General features: G+C 36.2%; 2 protein-coding genes across 18 annotated transcripts in view; one reads left to right on the forward strand and one right to left on the reverse strand.

Moving 5' to 3' along the window:
* MED12L (mediator complex subunit 12L) overlaps window positions 1-23,377 on the reverse strand; it is a 317,585-nt gene that overhangs the window by 49,843 nt on the left and 244,365 nt on the right. For 9 of the 10 annotated variants that reach the window (XR_005058495.2, XM_037008243.2, XM_037008239.2 and 6 more), the window contains 11 exons: window positions 22,768-22,915; window positions 18,560-18,678; window positions 17,741-17,884; window positions 16,813-16,976; window positions 13,898-14,029; window positions 9,604-9,831; window positions 8,815-8,956; window positions 7,391-7,511; window positions 6,734-6,835; window positions 5,914-6,027; window positions 2,482-2,681 (listed from right to left, as the gene is read on the reverse strand). Coding sequence is in view for 9 of the 10 variants with exons in the window: in XM_037008243.2 (XP_036864138.1) it covers window positions 2,482-2,681; window positions 5,914-6,027; window positions 6,734-6,835; window positions 7,391-7,511; window positions 8,815-8,956; window positions 9,604-9,831; window positions 13,898-14,029; window positions 16,813-16,976; window positions 17,741-17,884; window positions 18,560-18,678; window positions 22,768-22,915 (1,614 nt within the window). In the remaining variant the exon portion in view is untranslated. The remainder of the gene's footprint in view (window positions 1-2,481; window positions 2,682-5,913; window positions 6,028-6,733; window positions 6,836-7,390; window positions 7,512-8,814; window positions 8,957-9,603; window positions 9,832-13,897; window positions 14,030-16,812; window positions 16,977-17,740; window positions 17,885-18,559; window positions 18,679-22,767; window positions 22,916-23,377) is intronic. The other variant, XM_037008236.2, reaches the window with a different exon arrangement.
* The window catches only part of P2RY12 (purinergic receptor P2Y12), a 43,586-nt gene that overhangs the window by 8,829 nt on the left and 11,380 nt on the right, over window positions 1-23,377 (forward strand). For 3 of the 8 annotated variants that reach the window (XM_073232209.1, XM_017645571.3, XM_017645576.3), the window contains exon 1: window positions 22,969-23,163. The exons of 4 other annotated variants lie outside the window; for them this stretch is intronic. The gene's annotated coding sequence lies outside the window, so the exon portion shown is untranslated. Of the gene's footprint in view, window positions 1-22,650; window positions 22,790-22,968; window positions 23,164-23,377 lie in introns of those variants that run through there. One more of the 8 variants, XR_005058497.2, reaches the window with a different exon arrangement.

The following is a 23,377-nucleotide window of genomic DNA, read 5'->3' on the forward strand; positions in this document are numbered from 1 at the left end:
TAGGTACTGTTCTATAGTCATTTTCTTTAACTTGTTAAATAATGGTAATGGTTCTGTATTATGACAGGTCTTTATAATTTTTATATAATGCATTAGACTATATTCCACTAAATAGAGTAAAACATTTGGGAGACTGTCTTCCTTTTTTATATCATTATGAATAATACTATTATAAATAAATATGTGAATATCTATTTTCTGTACGATTATTTTCTGAAGATAGTATCATAGAAATACAATTGCTGGGTCAAGGACTACAGCAAAAAGTTAAGCTATCGATGCATATGGCTAATTGCCCTGAACTCCTAAAACTTTCATCATCGTTTTTTCAAAGGCAAACTATTATGCGGAACGGGGTAAGAAATAATTGACAGTAACAAAGCCCTGTTTGAACCCAGACCTGTCTCAGATGAAGCCTATTTTTTACTACAATGGATCAATGCTGGCTCTCCACTAAAATTACCTGAGGAGCTTATTTAATTCCTATGCTCAGGCCCCACAATAAAACAATTAAAGTAATACTAGGTGTTGGGGCAAAGGTATCAGCAATTTCTTTTAGGCATCAAAAATATCCCCCCACCCCAGCCCAGTGATTCCAACATGCACTCATGCTGGAGACCAATGTATAAGCACTTCTCAATATATGGCTATTAGGCAAACTTTTACCACTGTTACATTTTAATAAAAGCATGACTGTCAATATTATGTCTACAGCAAGGTGGGAAATAATTTATATGGTATGTCATGATTTTTTTTTATAAGAAAGGAGAAATGTAAAAAAAAAAAGGAAAGATAAACAGAAAAAGAATGAAACTAATTGCCTAGGGCAGGGAAGGACACGGTAGAAAGGCTAACGGAGGGAGGATACACCTCTGAGAACACCTTTTCTGTAGATGACTTTTGGAAGCATGCTCCTCTAAAGACAGAGCTGGGGGAAAGACAAATCTAAGCTGAATGCAAACAGATTTAAGTGAAATCAATTCTATGTAAAATGTGTAATATATCCACACTGAAAGAGAAAGTCCAAATGACTTTTAACACAATACTGTAAGTCCCTGGGGAAAAAAGAACTACATACACATCTTCAAGTCTTTTTAGCAGGGTTTGTTTTTCTAGAGTATAGGTGAAGCAATTGTCAAACTATTTCAGGTGTATTGTAGAATTAAGCAAATGAGTAAATGGTTAATGTTACTGGGAGCCAGAGTTCTTACTGTGGAAGAAGTCAACATTAATAGGGAAGTGGGGGAATGCAAAGAAGAACTCCGAGGAATTGGGCTGAAATTGGAGTTATCTGTATAATCAGTATAAAGTCATGATGGTACACACACACATTTAGGTACATGGATGTATGCTTTTCCTAGCTCTCTCTGCTGAAAGGCTAACAGCAATCAATGCATATTGTCCATAGCACTGAACACAAATAATGCCCAGATGTTGGTTTCTAAGTATCTCCTCTAACTTGAACCAGAGTTCCCTGAAGTAGTGAGTAATTTCAGGTCTGGGGCAGGAAGTAAAAAATGTTCTAGAAAACAAGAAAATACTTAAAAAGAAAAAAAAATGTAGACATGTCAGAATAACACAAGAGCCAGCACAGGAAGATTCCCACTAGACAAATGTGGGATAATTTGAACATGAAAATAACTAAGGACAGTATGTTATAACCCACATGGGAAATAAATTAATTCACTAATTAATTAAATGAATAAATGAATGAAAAATAAATAAGGATAGGCTTTCCTTAGAGTAGAATGCAAACTGGTAATTATATTATAATGTGGTTTGATGAGGAAGAGAATATTTGCATTTCTTGAAGTATCTTCCCAAAGACCACTTACTAATTGTAAGGGGAAAAAATGTGAACTAGGTAGTAGAGAAATCTTCAAGCCACACAAAGGAGATGGCTTGGTCAAAATTATCAGCATCAGTGAAATGCAAATGGACGTTACATGCCTTCAGATGGGATTACCTGAGAAGAACACACTACTTCCATAGTATCTTGGCCAGGAATTCATAACTACAGGAAACTTCAGACAAATCCAACGTTATTAGGACAATTGACAAAACTGGAATGTGGCCTATAGGTGAGAAAAAATGACTCTACCAATGCTAAATGTCCTTATTTTTGATTAACTGTATTTTGGTTTATGTTAATAAGTAAACACTGAACTTTTAAAGAAGTATAATGTATGTATTCTACTCTCAAAAAGTTCAGCAAAAAATTATTAAAAAGCATTTGCATCCACAATCACATACAGAAACAATTATAAGTCAAATGGAGCAAAATGTAAAAAATTAGTGAGTCTATATAAAGGGTATATGAGAGTTTTTAAATTAATATTGCAACTTTCAAGCGAATTTGGCATTATTTCAAGATAGAAGGAAGGAAAGGATCACCCATGTGTAGGTTTCCAACAATAGCGAGTATCTCCCTCCAAAAGAACAGTTATTCAAAGTTAAAGGCAAATTAAATCTGAAAAATACCTGCTGACAGATAGTCCTCAGGACGTATCTTGCGTATTCTCTTAAATTGGCAGTTTCTATGGAAATGCTTTTCCCACAGGATTTTGAATTTTGTGAGGCAGCCCAGATATCATCTGCATTCCCATCACGTCGTAAACCCCTCATGGTGAAGTCATCGTTCTTTAAAGAGCTGACATTGTTATTGCCAATTTTGGCATCTCCTAAATAATAGAATCACAAAAGCAAAATCACAGAAGTTCAAAATAGAGTCAAATATTTGAGAAGTAAATGAGGCAAACCTTCAGGGATTCAAAATATGTGAATGGTCACTGTCGCAGAGTCAGTTGTTCAGCAAGAGAGAGAAAATGATCAAGAGGATAAATGAGAGAACCCAGAGAAGTCTCAGCAGCCATGGAAAAAAAGCAAGTTCAAGACTCATTCCTTATTTCGTTTACAGAATTAAGAATGCTACCACCAAACTTGGCAGGCCATTATAAGCCACACTTAATTATCACAGCACATTGATTTCACCAATATTTCAAGCATGAATGTATTCAAATTCATTTGATTCACAAACAAGGAAAAAAATGGGTTACTCACCCTTCTAGATGTCCCTTTTCCATTTCTTCTCTTACAATGACTTATTTTCTATCCATAGGTCAAGAGAAAAGTTTTGCCTTAGCCCACCTTACTATCAACTTCTTGACAAGAGAGATTTATTTCCCTGGGAATGGAAAAGGGCAATGCATACTAAGGAAGCCCTGGAAAATAGGGCATTCATTGAATAACCCATGTCTTTCACTTTCTTCTGTAAACATCCAAATTAGAAAACCTCACCTAATCAATCTTTAATAAACTCAGTAAAATTAAGCTAAGAAAAGTACTTCCCTCTTAACAAAGTTTTGAGGAAAACACTGAGCAGAATGTCTAAATAGCTGGAAATAAGAAATCTTCTCTAGCTGTGACAAACAACTGTCATATTTTAAAAGTGAGAGAATAACATAATGTGGTACTAAGGATTGCCGAATGACAGCAGAGCCTCCAAACTTTTGCCCATTCCCCGCGAGGATTGTAGGCCTTAAGAAATTTTCCTGGAACCAACAAATGAATTTACAGGAGGTCCTCACTGCCCACTGAGCAAAACCAAGCCCAGATCAGTGTGAAAAATCTTTTAAAACCCCATAGGTCAATCAAGAACAAATTTTGACTCTGCTGAAAAAAGCTTAAAAACAGAATGGCTTAGTGATAATTTACTTATAAAATTGTTAATAAAAGGGGAGGAATTAGCAATACATTTCAACTCATCAATATCTTATTATATATTATCCTACACTTCTCATTAAAGCACACATAGAAAAAGTAGCAACTTCACCCACAGGAGTTTATTTAATTCAACAGAGCTCTTCAGGAGCTGAAAAACTAAATTCTATGTACCAAAATTTAGCATGCTTTCTCCAGCCTTTTGTGATATAAAGAATGATTTGCACACCTTCACTTAAACTACTACAGAAATTAGAAACCAAATTCTAAAGACAGTCTTATCTCCCAAACTCAAAATAGATCCTGATGGACAGGACCTGACAGAATACTGGTCAGGACATGTTGAGGAAGATAGATTAAAACTTGCAAAACAAAACCAAAGGAACCAACACCTCTTCCAGTCCCAGACTAGGGGATCCTAATTCAGCTCAGATGTTAGCATTAACAGAGGAGGTATAGGAGGCTGTACCAGAACCTTCTACAGACATGAGAACAAATAGAAAAGAGTGTTCGGTGGCTGCCTGGTCCAGGGCTCTGCTGACAATCAACTGGCCTGATCCTGGCTTCTCAGACCTCATGAACCCCACCTACCAAGAACTGAGTGCAGTTAAAAAGGTCATGGAGAGGCAATCAGAGACAAATGAACTGGTGACTATGCATGGATTTTAAAATAAGATTGTTTGGTATTTAAAGAGGTTGGCAAATTTTACATGGAATCAGACCAGTCCTGCAAATGAAGAGGCCAGTACCTAGATCACATTCATCTTGGATTCTGCCATTCAATGCTATCACTTATGCCTTCGCACTTCCAGTGTTGGCTTATTGAAAACCTTTTTATTTAGTTTCACTAATGGATATTAGAGAGATTGAAAAAAAAGGAAGTCCTTGATTTCAATGCCCCTACATTTATTTATTAAGTAGACTGACCAGCCATAATCTTTCCAAACATCATCAGAGCATGGAAATTTTACTTGCTGAAATGTGCACTTAATGTTGACTGTATGATACAACAAGCTCCTAAGATCAGGGGAGAGGCTGTGGCCCTCCACATGGCTCTTTCATGCACATATATATATATATATATATATTTACAAATACATAAATGTGCATATACACACACATGCTTTCTCCAACTTCTGGTGAATTACACAACCATTTCTGCACAAATTAAACTACTATAAAAATTAAAAACTGTATGTGTGTTTGTGTATGTATGTGTGTGTGTGTATATATATGTTTGTGTATTTTTTTTTAGGCAAACTTTGAATAGTTTGTTTTATAAAAACTGTTACCCTTCTTCATTATCACCAAACAACACTTCTCAAACAGGAGTAAATAGGGACAGTGTATATCCTCAAACATGTTCTTTAAGACTATCTAAAATGATTCCTATCCACTCAGTAATTTCTATTCTAATCAAAGGGAACTCTTCCAGAACACGAAAGACAGATTTTGTTTAGTCAAAGCCAAAAGTGGGTACCCAAAGTTGGAATTAGGCAGTGTGAACCCAAGATACCCTGTACATTCAAACCCTAAATGATTTATATAATAAAAGTGTCTAAGAGTATCACACTAAATGAACAGAAAAGTACTACCATTCCAGGAATATATATACCAATAAAGAGAAGGAAAGCTTGGACATTTTGAATTAAATGGAAAAAAAAACTGTGCGTGCTAATGTTGATTTATCAATAATACAAAAATCATTGCAATTATCATCTGATTCCTAAAAAAACTAAGGATGAAGATTATAAACTTGTTCAGGCTTACAACAGAAACAGAAAATACTAAGATTAAAACCCAGGTTTTCTGGTGTTCTATTCCTAGAATATAAAAAAAGTTTAAACCTTTGGATCACCGTGTCTATCTGTGTCCATCACAAAGTTTGACTTATGCCAATAAATTAAGATAAAACCACCCTGTGGGCCGAAGGATCTATTTCACATCAGAATGAGATATTCTAGTTAACATGCCACAAAAAAGTATTATATTTAAATTCCCCCAGAACTGTACGTAAGATACAGACTCCTCAGAGTCTAACTGAACTTGGACTTGGAAAAAGCCAACTAATTTTTCCAGAAGAACAAACAAAAAGCATGTTTCTTATATTATTAAATAAAATTAAACCTGAATACAAATTATTCTGCCTCTGTTTCTGGTATTCAACTGAGCTCAGTGCCAGGATAGTCTTACCAAGCATCATAATTGCTTTTAAGACAGCAAACACGGCTCCCACTTCAATGCTGTTGTGAGCAGCAGCTAAAAGGTGTCTATCACAAGACGATCTGATTCCAGGGAAAGGTTTGCCTATGAGAATAACAACAAGCCTTTAATAGTCTTATCACCACCATTAACAATCTTTTGTAACCATTTACAGCCAGCAGGGCCTTTGTTAGGCTGTGGGTGCTTACCTGCCATTAGTTGGCTTTAATTGATGCTGCATGTATTTGCTAAGAAACATTGCCAGTATAACTTCTCCTTTTCTTTTTAATTATTATAAGAGTGTCTTTGCTCTTTATACGTGTCATAAAAATCATAGTAGGACTTTCATCTACTTATACTGATTTTCACACACACATACACACATCCCACACACACCCCTATATGAAAATGATCTTTGGGAATAGACTTCACTAAGGCCCCTAAATTCTTACCTTATTCCTTTTACCTCAGTAAAACCAAAAATGAATCACCATTACCCTAAGCTGCTAGGATGTGGTGAGTAAATGGTTATGTTAGAGGATAATGCTGCCCACCAGCATGGCTTAGCCTAAGGGCAAAAGTATTTTTATTGCTTATTAACTCTTGATTTGAGTTTCTCAATATATCCTGATTAACATAAAGGAAAGTGCTGACAGCCCTTTCAATGACATCATTGTGCTCCTTCATCACCTCTGCAGCAAGCCCCCCAAAATCAGGACGTGAATTACAGAAGGGACAGCCTACTTGGTCACATTAGAACCTAAAGCTCCACATGAAAATGCAATCAGAGGTTTGTTAGCTGTCAGCTCACCGGTAGCTTGAGGTAATAGGCAGGCCTGAGGAGCTCGGAAGAGATGAAGCAGGAGTCGGCAAGTCATTCTTGCCCCAGGCTCAGCATCTGCATCACCACAAGCTAGGAAAGAGGGATTTTAAACACAAGTTTTCTTTTTCTTTTTTTTTTATTAAGGTATCATTGATATACACTCTTATGAAGATTTCACATGAAAAACAATGTGGTTACTACATTCACCCATATTATCAACTCCCCCCTATACCCCACTGAAGTCACTGTCCATCAGTGTAATAAGATGCCACAGAGTCACTATAAAGGCAAGTTTCCTTACATATTCAAGAACATGTCTTCAGGTTTTCTCATAAGCTACATTTTCTTGAATACTTTAAATAAATGCTCTTTACGGCAAAAAAGTAAGGCACTGGCTATGCTTCTCTGAGAAACCCGAGTACTTCCTTAAAAACAGGTATAAATAAAATAGTTTCTAACCTCTTCCACAGGGATCTGTAGTATGTTGTATAGAACATTTATGACTCCATCCTCTTTACCTTGATGCCACACCACTGCCCAACGCATGTACCCTTAAACATGACTCTCACTGCATTTCGTAAGTTAGTAACCATCCCACCAGGACAACGGGCATGTAAGAGATGCCCTTCCTGGGTGCTGCCTCACCTGCGGCTAGGAGAGAGGGAAGTGCGACGTGCTGCACGACGTCCTCCAGGGAAAAACACTGTCGTGCTATCAGAATAGCAATGAAAGTAGCTAATGAATCATGGAATGAAAGGTCACTCACCTTCAAGAAAAATATTGACATGTTTTAATACCTAACACCCTAAATAATATCTAAGATTAATACCTAAGTAATATCTAAGAAAATGCAGGCAATATCAGTAAGATCTCAAATCCCAAAATGAACCAATAAAATGAAATGAGAACTTATAGTTATTATCGTCCAGGACTATTTCCAATTATTAAGACAAAGAATGAGGTTTACCCACATCCCAGTACTGTAAGAAAATACTGAATTTGACCTTGATCATATGTAATTGAAAAACAAAAGAAAAAAAAGCAAAATCAGGAAATTCCTAAAAGATGTGGCAAAAGAAAATGCTTTAGCAGAATGCAGTATAATCTGTCACTTAAAGGTAAGACCATTAGGAAGCAAGGGACAACAAGAAGTTTCCCTTAACTGAAAAACAAGCCTTATTAATGATTTGAATTTTCTTTCAGGGATAACTAATAATGATTCTGTAATATAATTAAATTACCTTTAAAAACAATTCTGAAAATTTCTGACTCCTAAATAAAAAAAATAAAAATGTGGATCTTTTCTGCTTGGAAAAGCAGGCCACAGATGTGTTTTATACGTATAAGATCTTAGGTACCCACAGAATGGAGTAGGATTGCCTACCCTGTCCTGAGATACCACAACTGGAAAGTAAGCCCTCAACTGAGAAACACTTTTTAAGTGTTCAGTTCTTCAAGAGTAAAATAAAACATGGATTACCTGGAGAAGTGAAATGCAGAAATAGATGAAAAATCAAGGAGTTATAAGAAATTCACACATTATGGATGTAACACGATATTCGAGGGGATTGGGGATAGATAATGGGTACCTCTTCAGCACCTTCCAGACACAATCAATGGGACCAGACACCCCAGTGAATCTGGGCCAGGACATTCTTTTGCAACATAAACAAGACCTATTTCCTTAGAGTGCACTTTTGATCTTAAAAAAAAACAAGGTGTCTCTTTTCAGAATGTAAACTGCTTTTATTTAAGTTATATTCTGTGCCATGAGGAACCCAAGGCTCTAAGTAGAAACTACAAACAGCTGTGTAGACCATATATATGAAACCTCAGCTAACAAATATGGGAATTCTTCACATCTTGGTTGTAGACTAAGCCATCTATTTTATTTCAATTTTCTTTTTTTTTTCATTTATTTAATCCCTGGCAACCACACTATGGTTAACAGCTTTTGAAAAGGGAAGGAAAAAAATATTTTATATTTCAGTTAAGGGTTGAGTCAATTAAAAAAAATTATGAGCATTTTAACTGCATGATAAAGTTTTCAAATGAAAAAGAAAACTTACATCTACAGTGCAAAGTACATCATTAAACCCCCACACGTGATTTGAAGAACAACAAAGAGCCTTCAGAACTCCCAGCCATTCTGAACTGAGAACGGTGCAGCAAGCTGTCAGCTCAGAGGAGAAATTGGCTATGTCATTAATCCTAGAAAGAAGAAAAACAGGGCAGAAAGTGAAACAAGAGAAATACTCACATGTGATATGCTTAATGAACGGACATTTCACATCATTGAACAAGTCACTCATTTGTTAGATTCAAGGATATAATAAAGAACCACTTATTAAATGGCCTAATAGAACTTGGAAAAGAACAAAGATAAATGGCTTCAAATGTTTTCTAATATTTAATGCTACTGAGCAACAAATAATCAGAACAGATGTCAATTAACATATTTTGAGTTCTGTGAACAAACCTGACTTTAAATTTACATTTTTTAAGGGCATCAAAAAATGTTAAGACACCATGTAATTTACGTAGGCCTAAATACACTGTTTTCAAAACACAGGTATTCTTTATTTGTATTTTCATTATACATGTCTCTGTAAATGGACAGATGACTTATAGATTATATACAAAGCATCTCATGCCAAAGCAGTAAGACAGCAACATCTATCATGTTAAGGAAATCATAGTATAAAGCAGAGGTAAATTCAGAATTGAAGAATATGAGGGGGAACAAAAAATGGAGACAATATGCCACTGTCAGCCTAGGCAATTACTAATGATGTTAATTTCAAAGTAGCTCCGAGGCAACAACTCTGTGTTGTGAATTCCGGGGTAACCCAGCCTACCTGCCGGCATCCTGGTGGCCCATACATACATTCATGAGAGTATTGCAGACGAAGCTATACCGATTGGCTGCATTGTCATTTAGGATCTTCCCCAGCATTGAGTAGTTGATGCTACGGGCTGAAGGATTCTCAATAAAATCCATCATGAAGTCTGGATCCCATCGCAAGTTAGAATTTGCAGGCATCACGTTGTTATATATGGTTTGCTTAACTTTTGAACAGGCACTACTGAGGTTACAAGGAGAAGAATTACAAGACAAAACACAACTACAATAATCAGAAAGTTGTTTCACTGAAGGACAGATTAAATGGAAGCAATTGTAGTGTATTCTCAGAGAAGTTCACATTTTAAGTTTTTGATTCCATCTTGATAATCATCACTGAGCAAAGTGGCTCAATAAATAGTTGCTGAATGGGGGAAGAACAGAACAATAGCAAAATTTGGTTACTAGTCTTAATTATTTTCATCTACATTTTACATGCTCTAAAAACAAAAGCACTTACTACGGCTTTCAACAACTGTCTGAAGAGTAGTTAGGAAATGTTATTACTCAAGAATAAAAATGGATTAGGTTATACATAAGGAAAAAATCGGTGTTTTAGTCCTAATTATTCATCTTGGAAAACTGCTCTGCTAGGTACAATGTGTGCAGTGGAGGTTCAGTGCTAAGGCTGCTCTGGTCACTGTGGTACAGCTGTGCAAAAGAGAGGCTCCCTTTAGGGAGCTTACAATCTCATAGGAGGATATACAATGTACAAATTCTATGAGAGTGAAGGTATTATGTCATTCTTAAAAACTTATTTTGCGTTTCTCAGTTGTAGTAAGAAAATTTGAAAAGTGGTTTATCATATGAAAACAGTTCGTGTTTCAGTGAGTTACATCTAAGTAAGATAAAGAATATTGAAGTAAAGGGAATAGAACAAATGAATCTCTTCCAGTCCTGCTCTGCCGATGAGGCTAAAGAATGATCTGATTTCAAAGCTCAAGTTCACATACATTTAGCTACTCTGGCTCATTTGGTGTGGAGAGCAAATCCCTGAAGGAATACTGGCTTTCTCTGTTCAATAAGGCTTTTAACACAGCAGAAAGTCTTTTTCTTTCACATTAAGTTTTGTTTGGCAATTTTACTTGTGATTAAGGCAACACTTTGCTTTTTTTTTTTAACCCCTGATCTTTTGCATCTACATAAACTGTAGCCAGGAATGATTTCCTCAAAAATGAAAAGGCACATTAACTCTTTATTCTAAACTATTGACTTAGGCATCTGCTTTAAGAAACAGAGATTGTTCAGTTAAATGTCTACCAAAATATGGCTTCAGATCTCCTCTTTCACAATCATTTCTGGGGTGTTTGTTAAAAATGAAGATTCCTGGGCCTCACAGTAGGTGTACTGAACTTGAATGCTTAAGAAGTTATCCCAGGTAAACTAAAGAAGGGCCAAATAATGCTTGGGAACATTACCAATCTAACGGAGAAGACTAAATAAAGTCACCCACTAATGGCAGTAATTACAGTCTTCTATACTATCTTTCTTGCATACAATGTATGTAAAAACTTGTCAGTGGTTACTGAAAAGATACATATTTGAAATCTGGAGTATGACTTGCTCAAAATTATGAATGTTATATAGTCCCCAGTGCTTTTGAACATCTCCCTTTCTCCTGTCTTAACTCTTGCCACACTGTCTACTCAACTTTTCTTTCATTCTCATTTAGCAATAGTTCTTAATTTCTTTCTCTGTCCCCTAAAAATGAAACAAAAGCAAATTTTACTCTTCGCTTATTCCCTCCACTTTCTAATACCTGTGTCATTTTAATGAAACTGACTTCTGGGAACAGTAAAGCATTATCTCTTCTCTACTTAATCCTACCAATCCGTTCAACTCTGTCTTTACAAATCAAAGAAATTCTGCTTTTCTTTCTTAACTTAAAGGACTCAGCCTCCACTTTTGTTCAGTACAGTGACTTCTCTCTGCTGCCTCCAGCCTGGATTGCATGATTTTTGCGTATTCTGTGGCTCATGGTGAAGGCTCCTTACTCTTCATTCCTGAGCTTCCTGTTTCATTTCTTACACTGTTTCTGGAAGAGCTTCTGTGTTTTAATAAAGAGCTTCCATCTAGGTCATTCACTAATTCTTACTAGTCTCTATTGCCCACATATGGAAATTAAGGAAACAACTCAGACATTTTCCTTCTGAAGTTGCCTGTATCAGAAAACCCTGGTACAGAAAAGAAAGTAACACACTGTGAGGCCAAAAATGATTCTGATCAAATCTAGGTTTCATCACATGTTAATTTATCATGAGGAACAATCATTTGTTGATAGGAAAAGTCATTTCTACTCCCTGGGTTGTTTGGAGGATTGCAGGTGCTGATGGAAAACCCCCAGCACAGTGCTGGGCACACAGTCACCGCTCAGTCAAGGGCAGACGTGACCAGTGCTTATCTCCCAAAAACGTTCCTCTTATGTAACCTAATAGGTGGTGTTTCAGGTCCACTTATTAAAACTGTTTTATTAGCACACTAATAAAAATCTCTCTGGAGATCATGCTTTTGTTTGACCATTTTTCTTAATCCCAGACTACAAATACTGCCTGACTTAGGGTTTCCTGGCAGAGCTGCAATTTTCTTCCATTTTCTTAATAGACGAAACATGACAGTGTCCCTTCCCGCGATGTGCCCCTGGACAGATCCTAAGGAACCCCTCAGTTCTCTGGTGGTCTCCTACATCTTCACATCCAGTGTACATTACTGAGTTCATTTATTTCATGTACTTGTACTAAACTTCAGGAACATCAGGGGTCAAATGGGCTAGGGGGCTTTCTTGGGAAACAGGGCTGTTTTAAGAACCAAATCATGTTCAAGAAAGTTCTCTGAAAACTGTACATGACACTGAAGAACATAAACAGAAGAATACAGGGTATCATTATAATTACATCATCTCCGTGGAAAGATGTTCCCTAAGACCTGCTCAGATGTTCTGCAAGGGATTATTTTGAAACCTAGCTCATTTGATGATGACATACTTTCACACTTTTCCCTATCAGTAAAAATATCATGACTTTTTTGATATATATATTTCTATCTTTTATTGATTTAGAGTATTTTGCAGACACTCTTTAAGGTACTGGAATATAGCAGTGAAGAAAATAAAAGCTTACATTCTAGGAAGGAGCCAGGCCATAAATAAATATATAATGTACCAGGGGAAGCAAGTGTTGATTCAGAAAATGGCAGGGGATTGGGGTGCTATTTAAAATAGGGTGACCAGGGAGGTACAGCCATGAAGGTACTATGGGTATGAGCACACAAGTAAGTGGGGAAAAGTGTTGTAAGAGAGGTAACCATAGCATAAAAGCCCCCAGATAGGAGTGGGCTTACAGTGTCTGAAGACCCGTAAGGAGATCCATGTGTTTAGGATGGAGTCAACAGAGGGAAAGAGATAGAAGAGAAGACCTGACAGCTAGGTACGGACTTCAGATTTTATTCTGAGTAGATGAGAAGCCTCTGGAAAATTTCCACATTATTCTTGTTTTAAAAGGATGACTTCAGTAGGTATGTTGAGAATATGCTCAAGGGTCAAGAGAACAAGCCAAGAAAGCAGTTAGAAGAACTCTTAAACTGAAATGGTCCAACTAAGGCATGACCCATGGTGGTAGTAACAAGGCAGTGAAGAGTGGCCAGATTCTAGCTTTGCCTAGAAGGCAGAATTCATAGGCTGTATAAATTTTATGGACAAACTGGATGGAAGGTATGAGAGAACAAAGAAAACCAAATTTGACTGTTCTTTCCTTACCTCCTTCTAGATTCCACATTTATTTCACTAACTACTACCATCTTGTCTCCCTACCTATAAGATCTAATCTAAATTTCCCCAAAATAACATTAAATATGTGTTTCTCAGCACCAGTGTACCTGTGGGAGTAGAAAGTGCTAAGATTCGGGGAATGACAGAGAGTCAATGATGCTATTTGAAATAGGATGGTCAAGGAAGAGGAGAAGTGAAGGCAGTAAGAAAGGAAGTAGGCAAACATCAGGGAGACTGGTCTAAGTGAGGTAATACCAAGTAAAAATATAGAAAATCTCCTCACAAATTTGCCTCAAAATTGCAATTATAGCTAAATATGTGTAGTGATCTATAATAGGTTATAGCTACAAGGAAAGATAATTCAATATGAATTCTGGCAGATAATTATGATTAGCTTTCATTATTAAAAAGGATGACAGTATTGGTTGGGCCACTAACAAATGTAGGCATAAGTCTAGTCTTATTCTTTTCATTTTCTTTTACCCACCTGAAGAGGTCTCCAAATTTACTTCTGAGGTGACTACATGACACATAGAGATCGTAGAGGTAGGCTAAGATGCATCTTTCAGGGGAAGAACATTCTGAGGGGTTCACAACATGCTTTACCACACCACACAACCTGAGGAGAAAAATATAAGAAAAAAATGAGACACATATTTTGTTAATATGTATGTTATCGTTTGAACCATTTAGAGTATGTATTACTTGGGTAAGAAAAAGGTATCAGGTTGTTGACACTAATCATTATAGCAACAGTAAATGGTTGAATAAAATATCAGCTCTCTATTATGATATTTAAATACTAGGTATTAAAAAAAATTTCAGAAATGCCATTAACAAGAAATGAAATAAATTCCCCCATACAGAAAGTATGTGTGAAGGAATCCACCATTTGAGTTGCTAAGGCTAGCCCACAAGAGGAAAGACATAACAGAGAATCTCTCTTCATCAAAAAGATTCACAAATTCAGGGAGTTCGCAAAGATCCCAGAGTCTACTCCTTTGTAAAGGAGTAATTCTCCAAATCAGTAAATCTGGGGTAACCATTTTCAAGATCATGGGCTGCTTCTGGCATGAACTTAATTAATTCAAACTAGAAGTAAATTCATTGTAGTTCATCTTAGATAAAAATTTAATTCTTTCTATTTGTGCCCTTTCCCTCAGATCAGAATGATGGTGTCTTTGGTCATAGTTCATGTGACACAAAAGTTCATCCAATACCTTGTATGGAATCCAGAAGGAAGTAAACACTAGTAGGCCATCCACCTATTTGTGTGTCTAATTCCAGAACCATCCTGTATTCTGTTACAGGGTTCAGTACTACCACAATAGTGCCACAGATGACTCAGATTATTAAAACTGAAAAGGGCTTTTGAAATCATCTGATTCACCTCCCTCATTTACAGAGGACTCCGAGGCTCAGCAAGGTGAAGTAACTTGCCCACAGGCAAAGAGCTAGTTCACAGATCTAAGAGGAAAGCTTAGGTCTCCAGACTCACAATTCAGAGCTCTCTCCCCTATTTAGGGAACACGAGGAAGTTGGAGGGAGCCTAGAACATCAAGGCTGAGAAGGACTCTGGAATCACAAATACCAGAGATGGAGTCCAGGAAACCACCTAAAGAAATGTCCGTATAGCATCCCAACTCTGTGAACTGATATCAGCAGAGGGAGCCACCAGGTAGCTGATAAAAGTTGTTGATTACAGCAAAAGTGTCCCACAATTAAGAAGAAAAGTAAATAATTCAACAAGTTATTAACTAGATAAACAAAAAAATTTCCAGAATTATTAACTGAAGCCAAGAATTATTCAGAATTATTAACTGAAGCCAAGAATTATTTTGTGATTAAAGTAAACCAACATTTGAGTTTGCAAGGCATCCACTATATAGCAGTCAGTGTGGCCTCAATTATTTTCACTTGCTAGAGGTGAAAACAACATTTTACTTTGAGATCCAGTATATGCAGTCATGTAAGTGAAAAAAAAAAAAAAGAACAGAATAATAGTTTAGGGGAAAATACTTAGCCTTATTATATATGATAAAACAAAAAATATAAGAAAATTAATATCAAATGATTTTATGAATACTTAATAGAACATTAATTTAAAATGTCAAAATAAATAATACTGAAATAAATTCAAAAGAAAAAAAACAAAAATACTTGCCAAAACCCATTATGCTCATTTCATGACCAATTGATGGATTTCCCACACAGTTTTAAGAAGTATGGTATAAATCAAACAGTGTGAATGAGCTTCCAGTTAGAAAGACTTTCAGCAATCCAGGAGATTTATTAGTTATGTGGTGGTGGGTACATCGCTTCACCAAACACTTAACTTAACAGGCCTGAGTCTCAGTTTCTCATCTTGTAAAACAGTCCTAATTGTTCAACCTCACAGGGTAGTTGACAGCTATGAAATAGTTCTGTATTTCCTGAACTGTAAGATGTTTATTCCTCACACCGGAAAATATCTGGGATGTTTCAGATTTTACTTAATAATGTAAACTGTATAATTAATGTAGTAGTAGTTCCTTCTCCTCCCAAAAGCTGCTGTCAAACGGATGCCCCTGTAGAATATGGTATAAATTGATTGCATGTGCTAGTTTATGGCAAAAATTGCTATGGAACCAAAGAACCCCATGTTTCCTTTGTGTCCAAGAGGAAAATGTAAGAAAAAGTAAAGAAGGTTGTCTTTTCTTTTTAATATAAAATACAGGAAAAAAGGAGTCTGCAGTGGATGAAATGAGCTAATAAGAATAAGGTTCTTTCACAGCTCATTGTACTTCTTTGGAATCTGTCACCTTAGCGTCTAATGGGTATACTAATTACTTAGCCCAACACAACTACTGGTAGTGGAGAAAACCTTAGCCCGCATTTCACACAAACCAAAGGAAGACTAAGAATCAAGAAAGTCATTTGTTCTAGATTAACTCTTGTCAAAAGATACATTTAATTCATAAAAAAAAGGAGATTGAAGAGGTTATTTCTAAGAAGACAACATGAGCAAAGCTTATATGGTGTTGGATTCTCCAAATACCAACTGCAATTCCATGAACAAAGAAGCTGTCACATATTCACCATTCACACAAGCCATGATGCTGGATCGTGTAAATGAGAGCATGCTCTGGATGTCTGGCTAATACGTGCGGGGCTAAGAGGAGGAAAGGAAGGCAAACAGGCAGGAAGGAACCATACTTTATGAAGGGACACACTTTTCCATGCTTATATGCTGTTTTGATAAATGTTTCTCTGGTAAGTGTTTTCTGGCAAAAGTACTCTTTTTGTTATATCTTTTTATTGAAAGAAACACTGGTACTATTTTTCCTGTTAAAAGTACCATAATAATTCATAAGGTAAATATTCTGTGACCTGGAAAACAATAATGATATTTTATATACCAACCCTTCAAACACCTGGGCTGTCTGATCAGGGTTCAGGATCAGACAGCTGTGGTACCGCCGGAGAACAGCCACGATGCAGACGCACAGGCCCGTTGTGTAGCTTCCTGCCAGGCTGGAAGATTTCAGGAGCAGTTCAGCTTCCACCACACTCAGTTCATTCAGTAGCTACAACGGGAGAGAAGACTGAATAAAAAGGCAGCTACCTAAACATATGGGAAATACATTAATTTTTACAAATCATGGATATATTGGGTCATTTGAATACTACTTGATCTTGCCTCTTATTCTGTTCCAGAACCATATGCAACTAAAAGTCCAGTCTCAGAAAACACACCCTAGTGATGTAAACTGGTTTTTATTTTTAATCCTTTACAAAATTAGACATTTCTTCTTCTGTTGAGACATCACAGTACATACATGCAATCAGGAAGTACCCAGTACTCAGACAGTTACCAAAACTTTATGGTGGCCCCAAGTTCTGGACTGTGTAATTTCAGAGAACAGCCACACCTCTCATTTCCTTCTTTTTCCCTTCTCTTTAAGAAAATGAGTGGAAGTTATCATTATTTTGTTATTACCAAAGCTAACATCTCCAGCAGAATAAGCAATAGAACCCAAGTTTTATTTCTATTCATGAATAAAATAATAAATGAACTCAAATATGGTATATAAGAAATACAATGGGACAAACAAGTAACACGGTTTTGCTAGTTTTCTTAACCTAAGAGCATTTTTAAATGACTATTATATATTTTAGCAGCAATTATAATTATTGAATTGAAAACTAAAAACACAGCTGCAATTAAAATGCTAGTTGAATACTGTTGATTCCGAATCAGTTATTAAAAAATGCACTACGGGGCTCATTTTAGGTTGTATGCTGCCTAGTAGGCACTTTCCTAAAAATGAAAGTAAGGTCTCCCTGACACCTGTATTGCGAAGTCAATTAGTCCATTGATGTTCAGCGCTGGCTCCATGAGATCAAAGATGAGCTGAATATGATGAGCCAAAGGGAGGTGATAAGAAGTCCCTGATGCAAAGCTTGTAATTTGTTCCAGCACATTATTAGAGATCTGTGCAAAAAAAAGATGAAAATAATTATAAGCCTGATATTCCAAATACTTTCTATCGTTTTAATTTTTTAAATGAGAAATTTGAATTTATGTGATCCCACTTAGAAGAAACATTAAAACATTTCTAGAAAAACCAAATCCATATATGAATCAACAACTTCTATAGTCTAACACCATAATTTCAAGGAATAAGCCGAGGTGTCATTATGATCTGGACCTAATTATCCTAAAGGTAGACTTACAAATGCTAATTAATTTCCAAACAACATCTACTTGAGTGTCAATTAATTTATAAAATGAAACAGATTTTGTTTCTTCTCAATTACACAATATTTTATTTCAGTCATCCACAGCCTTCTCCCTATCAATAGCAATGTAGGACCAAAATGTAAATATGTAAGTATGTGTTAGGAATTATTTAAAATACTGTTGATTATTATCATGAGGTAAAACTACTTTCATGATAAAAATGAATTCTTCTTAGATAAACTGACACTTAAAACCAAACTACTCAACAGTCTGAGATATTACCAAATATGCTTTAAAAACATATTTATAAAACCAACTAAGAAAAAAAAAAACCAACTAAGATCCAAGTCATATATTGAATAAAAGATTTTTAAGGAAATATGAATAGCCCACATGCATAAAAAAAGCAGCTTTTAAAATGGCTACCTGAGACGTCACTTGATGTTGATCAAAATATGAAAGGAGCTGAAGTTTTGTGAACACAGTCTCCAGTGTTGGAAATGCTTCCTGTTTGCTCTTCCTGGCTTTTTGTCCCTCATCTCCAACTAAACAAACATACAGTAGATACATTATTTTCCACTTAAAAAGAGCTCTTGACTTTTTTAGTGGATACTTTTTTATTGAATATAACTTATATGAGAAAAAGAGCACAAACTCCACGAATTTCTATAAAATAAATACACTCATGCAATGAAATTCAAATCACACAGTTACACACCTGAACCCCAGAAACTCCCTTGGGTCCCCTCTAGTCACTCCTCCCTCCCCAGGGAACCAAGATTCTGACTTACAACACTTGGACTGGTATTGCCCACTTTGGAATCTAATATAAATGGAACCATAAGATACATACTATTTATATCTGGAATCTTTGACTCAACATCATGCTTCTGAGATTGATCCATATTGTTGAGATACTTTTAATTTGTTCTAAAATTTAATAATCCTCACTTATGACTATACCACCATTTATTTATTCATTCTAGTGAGTAGTTTCTAGATTTTTGGCTATTAATGAGAAGCACCTCTATAAACATTTCTCACTAACTGGCTTTTAAAATGTGATGGAATTAACAAAAAAGGGGGGGAAAACCACCTGGGCTCACACTGACATAAGAGGAAACTTCATTGCATCTTCTGAGGAGACTCACCATAATTCTCCCAAATAGTTTAACATGTAAAAAGGGAAATTTACACAATTCCTAACTTTATTAGAGATAGAAAGGAATGACATCTCTCCACATGATGGGAAAGTGCAACATTTACCAATTTAGTATGAGGAAGTTTGAAGAGAATTCCAACAAAAAAATATTACAAACATTGCTTCTCCCAGAGGGACTCTTGTACTTTAACAGCTCTAAGGATAAGATCCAAAAATAATTAGATCCTGTTTTTAAACACTACAACATACATAATTTCAAGACACATCTAAAACAAGGAAAGGTTGGATTATATGACCTCTAAGATCATTTCCAACACTATGATTCTAAGTAGTTAAAGGCTACGGAGACAAGAGCTCCTATCATCATCTTCCCAAGAAAGCTTAAGGTCAGAGAACAAAGGTAACTATAAAGACTTTTCTATTAAAGATACAAGAAAGATTTCACTGAACTATAAAAACGACTTTGCTAAAAGGAAATGTAATTGTTTTGGACAATACCATTAGAAGAAAGGAAACTTCTCCTTTGACAATAAGCAATTAAAGTTTGGGGGAGAGGAAAAAAATTAAAAAAACTGTTTCCTAAAATAAACAAACAAACCCTGATATCAGAATAAAAGGTACTCAGTAACATAAGGTACAAGATTGTGCCACTTTTGTCATGTAACACCAAACACAACTGCAAAGAATGAGAACTAATAAGTTCATTAAACCTACTTGTTTTTCAATTATCGTTCCTCTAAAGTACTAATTAAGTGTGGAATTTGCCTTCACTATAGCTGCTTACCTGTCATGAGCACACTTAAAACATCCAAGTTTAAACTTTTTATTTACTAACATCACTGAGCCAAGGATGAAAGCTCCCACCGATAGATAGTCTTGGGTCTGAGGTGCTTTATGAAAGTGAAGTTAACGTATTTATTCAGACCTTCCTGGGACAGAAACACACACAACAGACTTGAGGAAGTAGTCCCACGATGAGAACTCACAAATGCATCTTTTCCTGGTTTATGCTAATAGGCTTTATTTACTCACATACATACCTTCTTAAAACCTTCTATAAGAAGAATGCAATTGATTCTTGGCAATTTGGATTCAGTTTCAAAGAAAAATATAAGAAATTGGTGGTGGTTCTCAATGGAATACATATCTTAATGACATTTACATGAGGAACAATATAGTCATAATTCATAGATTTTCTCCATTGGTGTATTCTAATTTGCTTTTATAATATACATTATTGTTCTTTTGTTGCTTAATTTTAGTTTTCCTTTTTAAAAAAAACCTTTAAATCCTGGAGGTTTGGGCATTTATTGTCATGGTAAACTTCATTATTGTTTTCAAATGACACCACCCTAACCAAACAAGACAAGGGGTCAATGTACAAGTAAAAAGAGGACTGAACATGTTCACCCGCCAATGCCATTTAAACCTTAGTTTATAAAGTCCCCTAGGAAAGGCCTGGCTGTTATGAGAATGCCCTTAATGAGTTCTCCAAAAATCATACTTTTATTTGAGGACAGAAATCAATACATGCTAACATAAGCTGTTTTCCTGCCTTACCAGTCCTCATCTTTGCTGAAAAAAGTGGGCAAATGTCCAGTTAGCTGAAGCACAGTTCTGGTGAGCATACTAGGTTTTAAGCAATGACGCACACTAGACTATCAGAAGACAGCTCACTCATCCCAAATTAATGTTTTTCTGGTTGAGGAATTTTATCAAAAATTAGAAAAAGACAAAAATCCTCATTGAAAATTCCTCTGCACTGGTGCTTCTATTACTGGTATCTCAAACAATAACGTGGAACAACCGTTTTCTCTTTGTGAGTTCGTAAGCAAGAGCTGCCCATCTAAGAGACTAGTACAAAGATAGGACAGACTACAGTCTGGCATTAAAATGCCCTTTGTGAAGGAAGCAGGTGCAACACAAAAAGATACCACATTGCTTCCTTCCCCTTTGCGCCTCATCAGCCTTTTTCATAGGACCTGGAAAGACTCCCTAAAATTAATTTAGATAACACATATTATTACACAACCTCTAGGGAGGTCAGGAATAACCTCCCATTCCAAGTATACAAAAAGTAGTTTCCCATAGTCTTTGCTAGCTAGTTCCAGGGCTTATTCAACCCTCTAAATGTAATCCATTTCCTCTTTTCCCTAACAGAGGGAAACAGCAAAAAGAACAAATCAACAGTTTTTCTTAGAGCAATTTTTTTTTTTTAACCAAGTTCAATACTAACAGGCCCACAACAGCAAAGTTTCATTTCCCCTCCACGACTCTTGGCTGTTTTCCTTGCAGAGTCAGTGCAGTACAAGGTCCTTCCATGGCAACAGAAAGGAGTTCGGGAACATGATGTAGAGCACATGAAGGGAACTTCCCAATCGTGTGCTAAAGAGTCTCACCTCAGACATCAGACACCCACACCACCACATTCAGACAGAAAACCTGGTGCCCCTGTACCTTGTTTCTCCATGTGCACCCGTATTGATGGAGAAGAGAGCTATTTGCATTAGTTGTATTTGTATGTCTCTGTGGGAAAGATCTAGTGTGGACAAGCTGTAATAAGTAAGTCATCTTGTTAAAGTCTAAAAACTGGATCCCCAGTGGAGAGGTTCATTAAAAAGTATTTATTTTGTGCTGAATAAGTAGGGTTTCTAGAGGTGGTTTATGCCATATGTAAGGAAGAATGCTTTTTGCACAGAGAAAATCCAGCCTTTTTTCTTTGTATTATTTAAGTAATAGAGAAATAAACACCAGTGGTGGTAGTAAAGTATATATAATGATATCATATTTTTAATCATGTGACTGCCTAATAAAAGAGTAATTAGGCAAATATGAAGTAGGTAATTACAAAATTCCAATTACGCAATGTGGTGACATAATATAAAGGCAGAGCTTCACTGTAAAATCTGTGTAAAAAGCATGCAGAAAGAGTACTCCAAGTAAAGAAGGCATTATAGAGCAAGATTTTTTTAACTTGAACTCATTTGGTGCTCCTGGCAGCCTCCACTACCTGCTGCAATTATTCTTCTGAATCATGTGAAAGAATATCAGCAACTACACTGCCATGATTTCCAACTACCATGCAAACCTGAGTACCCAGAGCAAACTACGGGTTTGAAAAGGGACTAGTAAAGAACTGAGGAAAGGGACCTCTTCTCAAATAAGGGTTTCCCAACTCATTCTTCAGTACTTCAGTTATGACTAATGTAGAATATTTTGGAAGTATAAAAAAAGAGTAGAAAGTAAACACTACCTGTATCTATCCAGACAACGTGCTATTTTAATACAAGGATTGTTATAAATGGAACCAAGGCCTTATAATTTCAATGTGCTTATTCATATTTCAATGTGACAGTCATTCAAGAGAGGAAACCCTCTGGTGACAGAGCCCTGCATGACTTTGATAAAGGCTGTGTGCTGAGAAGGAAGACAACGACAGCTCAATGGGAGCACATGCATTAAGCCTCTTTACCCCCCGTCTCTGTGGTGCTCTTCTTATTTAGGATTTTCAAAATATCTTTGGTAATCTTCTTCAGCTGATGCCTCGCTTCATCACGCTCTTTGCCCACTCCATAAAGAAGAATTGTGCGCTGGTTACATTCATGACTTGAAGATTCATCCTGAAAAACAGAAAATGCATTTTGAAACCCCTGTCTGCACGGGTGGGGTTGCATTTCACACGCGTGAAATGCACTAACCACAGTATCTTCATGCTGGCTGCGGTGGTGGCATCCCGCCCACCTTTCAATTCACCTGAACCTCCACTGGCAACACCCTTGTTTTTCCAGTTTGGAACTTGCTAAAGTAAAAAAGGGTCACCTGACCTGAAGTCCTAATAGAAGCATTTGATGTGGGCGTACCCTACCGAGTAAGTGCTGCCTTGAAAAACCTTTCGTTGCTTAAACTTTAACATCATATTAACTTCACATCATATTACATACTATCTAGTCATACTTTTCCCTTAAGGAACGTGTTATTTCTTAGTGAGCTTGGTTTTCTATATACAGCATTATGAACATAATTTATACTTAGAAAAAGAAGATTTTGCTAGGATCCTCAAGTACTTTGATTAAAAATGTTCC

The sequence above is a fragment of the Manis javanica genome, chromosome 3, assembly GCF_040802235.1.
Source record: "Manis javanica isolate MJ-LG chromosome 3, MJ_LKY, whole genome shotgun sequence".
In the NCBI taxonomy this organism is placed as follows: domain Eukaryota; kingdom Metazoa; phylum Chordata; class Mammalia; order Pholidota; family Manidae; genus Manis; species Manis javanica.